Below are 10,940 nucleotides of genomic sequence, written 5' to 3'. Positions count from 1 at the left end.
ATTTACAGTTAAAATAAGAAAACAATTACATTGTCTTATTTAAAGTGCATTTTATCTAAATATCTTATTCTAAGAGTATCTCATTCCATTGGCAGATCATCTTATTTACCTACTCAGTTTAAGGGTAAATACGGTTAATTTAAGAATTGTTTTGTTTTTTTCTAGGTCTTTTTTCCAGTGTAGTTTCAGTGGCCACCCCAAGATTTTCAGTGGCCCCATCTGGCCACCTCTATGAAGCATTTCTGGAGGCACCATTGACCTAGGGATTGATCTCTAATTGTGTTCCTACTCAGTTGAAAGTACAAGTAGAGACACGCTTTCTGTTTTTAGAACCAAATCAGCTGTAGCAGAGGCCTTCTCACACTGAAGCAGGCTCTACTTACAAGGACAGATGAGAACAGATGTAATAACGTAAAATCAAGGGCCCAATATAAAAGAACCGGCGTTCCCCTTTAAAGTCTCCTTACTTGAGAAAAAGCTGAGACTTGGCCTCCATCAACTCTACGCCGTCCCCCTCCTCCGGCTGCAGGGGGAGACCAGCCAGCAGGGATACCACGGCTTCCATACTGGCCTGGTCCAAGTCTCTGCAGATCAAACATCACAACATGCCGTTAAGGGGAGCATGCTCAGCATCTTGCATGACATGAATTAAAAAAACCCAAGGAGCTGCACCTTGTCAGGCACTTGATGTCATCATCGGCAGCTTGGTTGGATGTTCCCATCACCCAGTCCGTCAGGTACTCCACCATCTTGTTCCTAGAAAAAAAAAACAAGGAGTTAGAGCTATTCAGCACTGAGAGAAATCATACAGAGACGTCTAAAATCTAAGGTCAGGAACACTGACCTGAACTTCATCTCCTGGCAGAAGGACAGATCATCTCGACGCTCCATCATCACCTCAACCAGTTGGCAGAGCCTGGTTTTAATCTGAATGGCATGGACCACGTTGCCCAGGATGCGCACGTACCTGGTGATTAAAAACAAAAAACAAACAGATCAGGTTAAAACTGGGATTTCCTCACAGCATCTCATGCTCTGTGTCTTTAACACTAGGACTCCCAGAATTCTGATCCTACTAGACCTTCCAATGGCCGTTAATTTGACGGGTGACATTTTTCCCAATAAAACGTATGAGCAGTGATGATGTCATCACCTGAGATGGTTCTAGTGTGCCATATAAACTCATAGTGGATATGTAAACCTAAAGAAACAGGTCTAATATATATTTTTAACATAAACCACTGCACTAATGTTTCAGATTTTGAAAAGCTTCCCATACAGGAAGAAAGCTAAAAACACACAAATGACATATATTTTAACAATTATTTAACTGAATTCACAAACTTTGTTGTGCTAAGTCTTTTTTGCAGCTATTTTTCTTTGTATGGTTTTCTTAGTATGTTTGATTTGGTGATAAGTGGAGGCGTTGCAGAGACAAGGGTGGAACAAAACCGGGAAATACCGGCTGTTTCTCGATTTTGACGATTTGTGTTTCGTGCTTCGCATGCGACTCCACTGCCTTAATTCCCATCGTTCTGAGCTTGAATGACTTCTTGCACTAAATCCACTGAGCCTCATGTATGTTCCCTGGTTTTAGCCATGGAGAAAACTCTTGGCTGGAGACAATTTCCGTTACATTTACACTTGGACCATTTACTTTTTGTCTGGAAAATATGAGCATCTCCCAAATGTCCCGGCTGCAACAACGCTTTTATTGGTTCTGCTATCGGGACGGAACCAATAATGGCGAGCCGTTATTTATTTTTTTTTATAAAAAAAAAAGGTCAATTTTAATGTTTTATTGAGATTACAAAAATAAAAATAATCCTATTTATGATGTTTTAAAAATTAAGGCCTAGGAAAGACTGATTTAAGACATTTTAATACCAATTAAGGCCTTAATTTTATTTTGAAGAATTCGATGCCTTTTAAGACTTTTTAAGGACCCGCGGGAACCCTGGTTTTACTACAGAGATTCAAAGTTGGAAATTAAAATTTTATATTAAGAAATTGATTGATTCCCCCCAAACATTTCCCACAGACCACCTTTTCACATTTCTGACAAACTTAATATGAGCATTTTTTTGTGCAGCGCTTTGGCACCTGGCGCTGTTTTCTGTGCCTCTCCAACGCTGCTCTTCAGCGGCAGAGGGGCTGGAAACCTGCGGTTTGCCCACAGCTGTTTCACCAGTTCATGGATAAAATCACTGCATGAAAAAGTGACAAACAGCTCCTGAAAAAAACAACGCGCTTATAGCTGATATTTCCAGGAGGCCGCAAAATACAGCCACAGGCCACCTTCTCGTCGGAGCTTTTACAGAATCCTTTCTAATCATCTGATCCGAAACATCCAGCCGACCTGTGCGTGGTTATTTTATAGATATAAATAATGATCCAGTGATTATTCCATGCTTACCGGACTTTTCCTTTAAAACATTTCTAGCTGGGTTTTTCCTACCTGACCAGGTTGAGCATCATGGTTTCGATGCTGGCCTGTCCCAGGTGCTCCGAGCTGCCCTCTGTGTTGTTATCCAGCAGGTTCTTCATGATGGCGATGGTCTGCTCTACAAACTGGGTGTTTGTGTCATTAATGGGAACCTGAAAACACACGGAGTCACTGAGAACATTCCAGGATTATTCCCATTCAGCAGAACAACCAAACTTCATTGTGTTCTCCTTATCTGTTCAGTTCTAATCCATGTTAACCAAAGCAAAACTAGTTTATGGATAAACTAACAGACAGACGGCGTCAGCTCAGAGTCATGGACACTATGGACTGACCGTCAGAACCAGCTCACCAAAAACCTTTCTTTGACTGAAGGTGGTCTGGATTTAGTTTGAATGGGTTAAAGAATAATAATAAAAAAATAAAAAAAACACTAATGAAATCCTCCATTAATGATATAAAAAGATGTGGGGAACGCTGTGGGTTCCTGGTATGCTGTATACATTGGTCCCTGAATATGTAGTCAGTTAATACTGATCTTCAGAGCTGTGTTGTTTTTGTTGTTGTTCTTCCAAAATGTTGACCCTAAAAGGATCCAGGTTATCACCAGGAAAATTTACTATTAATACATCTAAAAATCACTGTTCAAAGTCTGCTTTAATTTAACATATAAAAATATCTACCAACCTGTGGAAAGGTAATCATCCCCCTAAATCTGGATGTTCCACGGCAACGACTATAATCACCCGTTTGACAGCATTTTAACGGCCTTGTGGAGCGATTATGGCAAAATTTACTTTGCTCAATCATTTTAATTCAGCCACATTGGAGGGTTTCCCTGTACCAGCAGCCATATTGCAGTTCTCAGTCAGATTTAAGTCTGTACTTTGACTAGGCCACTTCATAACTTTCGTAATGTTAATTTAGAGGCAGTCTGAGGGGGGGTTGCTGATGCACTTAGGAACTTTGTTATTTTTCCAAACCAAGGAGAACTTGATCTGAACTAAAACTTTGTGTTTGCTTAGGAAAATAAATAAATCAAATAAAAATGAAGTCAGCAGTGGATCGGATCGGATCAAGGAGGCAGCTGTGGCTCAGTCTAATCAGACTAAAACCAAAAGAGGCATCAAATCTGCTGGATTCCTAAAAAAACAACCTATACAAGTCAAACAGAAGAAGAATTACCCTTTCAAAAACAATCATAAAGAATAAAACAAAACAAACAAAGAGCCTTAGCTCTCATGATTATTATAAAGCCCCTATCACACCTTGACAATTTAGTCAGCCTGACGTTCGGAAAATCTGGCTAAAACGCTGCCATATGTTGGATACGTTATGCGTTATAAGTTATGAGCACACTGAAACACACTGGCACACGTCGACATGCGGCAAGCGCCAGCGTATGCCATATATGGGCCTTAAGTTACAGGTAAGTTATCTGATCGTTGACAAACGTTAAGTGTAAGTTACTTCTAAGTCGTGGTGTCTAGCTTATCCAAAACCTATGAGTCGCATGTGCATAACTCATGCATAACTTATCAAGGGGGTTCACAGGAGGAAACCGTCAGTTCTCCTCCAGACTTCATCCCCATTAGAGGGGGAGCCAGAAGTTGAGTGATGGATCCTCCCTGCTTTCCTGCCCACCACCAACACACTTCCTAGCAGACATGACGATGAATCTCCTGCGACTGCTAACCTTCCTTCTTTTTATTAATTTTATAAAAAATTTTGGGGGGCGGCGGTAAATAGCAGCTAGGTTAATACTGCGATCAAAGATATCTTTTTATGCTGAACGGGTTTCCTCTTTGGAGCAGCTTTAATTAATGCTTCGTAATGCCCATCAAATGATGCTTGTGTATCATTTTATTGGTATTACGCTGCCGTGCGTTATGCACAAGTTAGGCTGTTGTTGGAAAACATACATAGAAATTCAGTGTAAGCCAAATCGGCCCGGTGTGACAGGGCCCCAACACTGCTGAATGTGACACATAGGACAGAAACAGAATCTACGGCTCAGATTAACTATTAACAGTAAAAAAAAAAAATGCAGACACTTTTTAACAGTAAAGCTAACTGATTTCCCAAGTTTTAATCCTGATAAAAACACTAAGCTGTTCACTAATATCACTACTGACCAAATCAAGGGCTTCTCTCATCTCAGCCTGCATGTAGCTGCCTGTTGGAGCAAACGTTTGCCTTCTGCTTTTTACAGCTTTTTATCCACAGGTGTTTTTTTGGTTTGTTTTTGGTTTTCCTTTGGCGCCCTCTGTCTTCAGAGACCTGCTGCTGCACCTGTGGATTCTAGGCCAATATCAGAGCTTGATGGGCTCTTTGCTGGCTGCAACAATCAGTGAATATTATTATATATATATATTATATATTACTTTTTATGCTAAAAATGGCAACAGATTGTAAGTTTAAACAAGTTGGCATTATAAAGCTTGAGAAAACATGATTTGTTCTTCTTTACTAGTTAAAAAAATCTTGGCTTCTCAGAGGACCATGACTCACAGTTACAGGTTAAAATGAACATGTTTTCTTATTGGACAGACAGAATCAGACTGCAGAGCTTCTACATATCTTGAAATTTAGTTTCTGGCATCATTATATTAGTAAAGAGGTTCAGAAATCTTTTTAAACAAAGCAAAGAGAGAAGTAGGGAGAGCTGCAGATTTAAAAGTGAAACAGATTTACATTATTTCATAATGCAACATGAAATATATAATATAATAATTATATCTCCAAGTTTACCACAAAGTTTACAAGAAAAAAATGCTATGCTATATTTAACATGCACCATATCCAATTTATTCTGGATGAAATTGAAATTGTACTTCTAGGGATGCATGATATATCAATTTTGGCATCAGAATCGGCTGTTATTAATGATTTTTTTCATGCATTGAAAAAAAAAAAAGTGTCCTTTTCAGAAACTCTGAAAATCTGGTCACCCTAATGATACGAACTGACAGAAACCCCTTTAGAACAAAGCTCTCCTGGCACAGGCAGAGAGCCAGCTATGTTCCTAGAACTGGACTCACCGGTCCCTGGGTGTCAAAGAACTTTCCGATGCTGTTCTTCAGTTTGTTGAAGAGCATGGGGTAGAGCGCAGGGCTGAGCTCCAGCCCCAGCAGGTCTTTGACATTGGTGCGGACATGAAGGCCCACCCTTTCATAGCCGCACACCAACAGGGACAGAAGTCGGTCAAGGAAGCGGCTGACGGGCGTCTCGCTGGAGGCAGAGGAGGAGCAGGATGAAGGAGCAGGGCTGGTCGTATCACCAGGTCCCACCGAGATCATGGAGGATTTACGTTCATTCTGGGGACCCATGGGTGGGCTGTAGGTGGCAGGACCAGGGGTGTTACGCTGCTGAAGACAAACACCCCCTAGAGCGCAGAGGAAGCCCGTCATGTTGATCCACTCCTGCTGTGGGGGGACAGAAACATTCTGTAATGACCTGAAAACTTCAGAGCTGAGTAAACCTGTTTTGAGGTAGTGGACACGCCCTAACGAGTTATGTCACAGCAAGGAACCCCCCAACGAGGAACAATCCAACGAGCCACACCCCAACGGGGAATGCCCCAACGAGCCACGCCCCTTCGGGAAAGCCCTAAAGAGCCACACCCTAACAGGGAATTCACTAACAAGCGACGTCCCAACGGGGAATTCACTAACGAGCCACGCCCCAACGGGGAATGCCCTAACGAGTCACGCCCCAACGGGGAATGCCCTAACGAGCCACGCCCCAATGAAGAACACCCTAACAAGCCGCGTCCCAGCGGGGAATGCTCTAACGAGCCACGCCCCAATGAGGAACACCCTAACAAGCCGCGTCCCAATGGGGAAAGCCCTAAAGAGCCACACCCCAACAGGGAATTCACTAACAAGCGACGCCCCAACAGGGAATTCACTAACGAGCTACGCCCCAACGGGGAATGCCCTAACGAGTCACGCCCCAACGGGGAATGCCCTAACGAGCCACGCCCCAATGAGGAACACCCTAACAAGCCGCGTCCCAACGGGAAAAGCCCTAAAGAGCCACACCCCAACACGGAATTCACTTACGAGCTACGTCCCAACTGGGAATTCCCTAACAAGCCATGCCCCAACTGGGAATACCCTAACAAGCCACGCCCCAATGAGGAACACCCTAACAAGCCACGTCCCAACGAGGAATGCCCTAGTGAGTCATGCCCGAACAAAAAATGCCCTTAAGAGCCACGCCTCAACAAGAAACGCCCCAAAGAGCAGAAGCCCCAACGAAGCATGCCCCAATTAGGAACGCCCCTAACGAGCCGTGCCACAATGATGACCTAGGGAGTCACGCCCAAACAAAAAATGCCCTCAAGAGCCAAGCCCCAAGAAGGAACGCCCCAAAAAGCCACACCCCTAAGACAACTGCCCTAATGAGCCACACCCCAACAAGGAACGCCGTAATGAGCTGTGCCACAACAATGAATGACCCAAGTTGTCACGCCCATGAGGAACGTCCTGATCAGCCACACCCCAACAAGCCCTGCTGCAGCAAGAAGCACTCCAATGAGGAACGTCTCAACGCCCCAACAAGTAACACCCACAGACAGATGCCGTATTTTCTTACTACACCCATGGAGAAAGCATTTTCTATCAACTTCTACTTAGAGACCACTGCGAAAGATGCCTACGGCATTATCATTCCTGGCTCCACCAGATCTCCTCCCAGTTCGGCCAGTACTACAATCTGCTCTATTACATGCGGCAGGATGTCTTCCAACTTTCCAGAAGCCCAGAATCAGGAAGGTTCTGTACCGTGGCAGAGGGATCCTAACCTGACAACAGCCAGATGCATGTCTCGCTCCGCCTAGCTCCACTCACATACATCTGGGAACCCGCTCATTGAAAGTGATTTACCCAACCGAATTTATGGTCTGGCCAATCAAGACGCAGGGCGCGTGTTTCCTGGAGTGGAGAAGCGACCGTGAGATTCCAACAACAATGGCGGCTCGCATCGAGGAAGCAAGCCATAGCATTGATGCTGCTATTTCTTCTGTGTTGTCCAATCTATCTGATATTGTTTCATTAAAAGAACTTCAGAGAACGGCTTTGAAGGCTTTTGTTGGTGGAAACGATGTTTTCGCCCTTCTACCGACCGGATTTGGCAAGAGCTTGATCTACCAAATGGCTCCTCCTCTCACAGCGTCACGGGTTAGCTTCGGTGTGAGTGGTTGAAATAGCACGTCGATAAAGATGACAGACAAGTGGCTTATTCAATCATATGCAAGGAGTTTTGATAAGGCCCAGCCTTCAGTACAGGCAGTTCCTATGGCGGTGTCCCAGATGTATGTGAGTGGAGCTAGGCGGAGCGAGACATGCATCTGGCTGTTGTCAGGTTAGAGGGATCCAGCACCCAACATAAAGAACACATCCAGTCCCTGATTGGTTTCCAGAAAGCAAATTTAAAAAAGTTCGATGCGTTGTTGCTCTATTTGACTCCGAGTTTCCAGCTATGTGCAAATTGGAATCAGTTTGCATCACCCGTTAATTCTTCTGAACGCTACTTTACTCATCACATTCTTCTGAATGCGGTTTTAGAGGGATGGTACTGAGATGGATTAACAACGTCTGGATAAGGAAAGACGCCACAAATTATAACGGCTTCAAATTAAAAGATTTAAATGACCACATCTACCAAGACAACATAGAGAACCTCGATGATACATTTTAACTTAACATTTCTAATTAATCTTTCATAAAATAAGTATTATTTAATAAAATAATTAAGATTATAATTATCACTAATAAAGAGAGATCTCCTCACCTCAGAGAATAAACATTAACATATGTGTGTCTAAAACCATGAAGATTTTTTTTAATCTTCCACATTAGATTCTAGTTTGGAGGAAGTCAATTATGAAAACAGTTGCTTTTACAAATGAATCCTTGACAAAAACTAGCTTCTATCAAAACATCAATTTTCAATAGAAGCTAAATGTAAATAAATCAGTTAATTTATCTGAATCTCCTGCTGTTATTCCGATTAAAATCTTACCTGTCCATCATCTGCCTTGTTTTTAGGGAAATTCAGTATCTGTTTGGTGCTCTGGTCCCATTTAGTGTAAGTGTCCTCCCAAGCCTAAAACAAGCAGCACAGAAAGCGAGAAATGAACAGAAGCTTAACTGAAATAACTACCAGGTACAGTAAGAGAGAATGCTTGGTTCAGAAAACAGCCAGTCTGAAAATCAGCTCTTTAATGAAGCATGATGTTTCAAAGGACCTCCTGCTCTCTACAAAGAAAAGTTTAAAAAGGCGTTTAAACAATTAAAACCTTCAGCCTTCAAATAAAAACCTTAGACTTCCATATTACCAAAAAAACCCAACAGCTAATAATAAACATTCAAGTTACAATAGTCTATCACAGCACTTCGCTGCTCAGTCCTTATAAAGCTGTAAAGGCTGGACACTGATGTACCTCAATGTTTCCTGGTGTGGGATGTTCTATTCTTCTTAATAAGGCCATCACTCTTTTTTGCAAGGTGGAGCGACCTATGCAGAAAAAAAAATAAGTTGTTTAGTCCAAGTCCTCGAGAAGACGATATGGCTTATCTGAATGTCTGAACTTTCAGCTCTTCACAGGAGACATAAAACCTACTTAAAAATCAAACTTTTTAAATCTTTAATTTGTATAATTCCACTGAAACAAACCTCAGTTAGATAGAAAACTGTTAAACCTTCTTAAATAGCTGAATACAATTTGAAAGTACAACTCGCCATGTGAAAATATAACCCGCCCCAGACAGAGCTAGCAGAGGGGCGGGGCTTATAATGGGGTTTTTATTGTAATGGATCTTTTTGGCGAGTTCCTTCATCCTGCCAACTAAATTTAGCCGCTATCCTATGGCGTTACTTTTATGTCAAAACCAACGCAAGCAAAATAAACATACTCGCATGTATGTTAAACTACTTCTGCGCATGGTTTATCTACAGCCGCGCGAGAAACTGCTGCTTCAAGAGGAGAAAATCTCTCTCCGCGCGCGCCAGCCCCTCCCACGCGTGCGCGGGATCTCCCTGCGCGCACAATTTTCTATCCAGCGGCCATGCTCGAAGACGGCTGCCCTCTTGAAAGCGTCTCTGCGCTCGGACAGATTTTCTCCTCGCGCGGAGGAAAAGTGGTTTTGACAGGTTGGGCAGAGACAACTGTAAGCTTCCTCCTGATTGGGCCTTGCAGAGACGATCTCAAAGGAAGTAGTGTCAGGAAGCATTTGACTGACAGCTCGTCAGTTAAGACGAGAGGAGGAGGCTTACAGTTGTCTCCTCCCAACCTGTCAAAACCACTTTTCCTCCGCGCGAGGAGAAAATCGGTCCGAGCGCAGAGGCGCTTTCAAGAGGGCAGCCGTCTTCGAGCGTGGCCGCTGGATAGAAAATTGTGCGTGCGTGGGAGGGGCTGGCGCGCGCGGAGAGAGATTTTCTCCTCTTTAAGCAGCAGTTTCTCACGCGGCGGTAGATAAACCATGCGCAGAAGTAGTTTAACATACATGGGAGTATGTTTATTTTGCTCGCGTTGGTTATGACATAAACGTAACACCATAGCTATCAGACTTCCACCTCAAAGAATGTAAACATCCTACATCATAACCTTGTTCATGGAGGTAACAATAGACCTGACTGTTGCACAGTCACCTTTCATTGTTTTTTTTTTGTACATGACTAAAGGGATAAACACCCGTTGAGGTAGTTTAAAGTCTCTTTTTTGTACAAAACCAAAGGGACAAACGTAAATCTGATGTCTTGCTCATGCGTTTTCACTGTATGCTGGTCTGACGGGGTATGCTCATCTGACAGAACAGTGGTGGTCAGAGCAGAGGCTAATTCAGAGAAACACACTGACCTGTTCCTATCAGGCTGCTGACAGAGGCCAGCTCGCTGAAAGTGGCGTAGTTGGGGAGAATGGTCTGGACCGGGACCTCATCGGCGGCGCTGCGGATGTCGGCCTCTTCACACAGATGGCGGAAACACGACATGGCCACCAGCACCGCCTCTGTGTCCGGGCTCCACAGGAACAGGTAGAGGCAGACTTCCAGCTTGGTCTGCGCCTGCCGGCAGATGGGGATGGCTCCCCCCATGGTGGCGCACTCCTGAAACGACCGGGAACAACGGGATCACTGAAAAACGCATCGTTACAAGCAGATCCGGACCGTGGGTCAGAACCAAGACGGTACCTTGTTCTTCAGCAGAAACTTGTTCCTGCAGATGAGGATCTCTCTCAGCCATTTCAGGACTTCTGTTCTGTTTGCCATCTGGTGGCCGACTAACTTCCGGCAGATTAGGAAAAGCACCTGTGAACTGAAAACAAGGCAAACAGGACGAGAAATCATTGGAATGTTTTAAACATGATTATCTGTACAGGTCGATGGGTTGATGGCAGAACAGGGAAAGTAAAACCAGAAGAAAAAAAAAAAAAGCAAAATGGAATTTAAAGGCACACTATGCAACATTTTTCAGTTAATTAATGTGTTCC

General features: G+C 43.5%; 1 protein-coding gene across 3 annotated transcripts in view; it reads right to left on the bottom strand.

Moving 5' to 3' along the window:
• nf1 (neurofibromin 1) overlaps positions 1-10,940 on the bottom strand; it is a 136,404-nt gene that overhangs the window by 93,840 nt on the left and 31,624 nt on the right. For 2 of the 3 annotated variants that reach the window (XM_015400358.1, XM_015400361.1), the window contains exons 16-24: positions 10,642-10,765; positions 10,311-10,557; positions 8,895-8,968; positions 8,474-8,557; positions 5,488-5,871; positions 2,459-2,598; positions 845-967; positions 673-756; positions 468-584 (exon numbers count right to left, since the gene is read on the bottom strand). In XM_015400358.1, coding sequence (XP_015255844.1) covers positions 468-584; positions 673-756; positions 845-967; positions 2,459-2,598; positions 5,488-5,871; positions 8,474-8,557; positions 8,895-8,968; positions 10,311-10,557; positions 10,642-10,765 — 1,377 coding nt within the window. The remainder of the gene's footprint in view (positions 1-467; positions 585-672; positions 757-844; positions 968-2,458; positions 2,599-5,487; positions 5,872-8,473; positions 8,558-8,894; positions 8,969-10,310; positions 10,558-10,641; positions 10,766-10,940) is intronic. The other variant, XM_015400359.1, reaches the window with a different exon arrangement.

The sequence above is a fragment of the Cyprinodon variegatus genome, unplaced genomic scaffold (assembly GCF_000732505.1).
Source record: "Cyprinodon variegatus isolate N-32 unplaced genomic scaffold, C_variegatus-1.0 Scaffold1095, whole genome shotgun sequence".
Classification (NCBI taxonomy): domain Eukaryota; kingdom Metazoa; phylum Chordata; class Actinopteri; order Cyprinodontiformes; family Cyprinodontidae; genus Cyprinodon; species Cyprinodon variegatus.
This window is presented reverse-complemented; position numbering and strand designations above follow the sequence as displayed.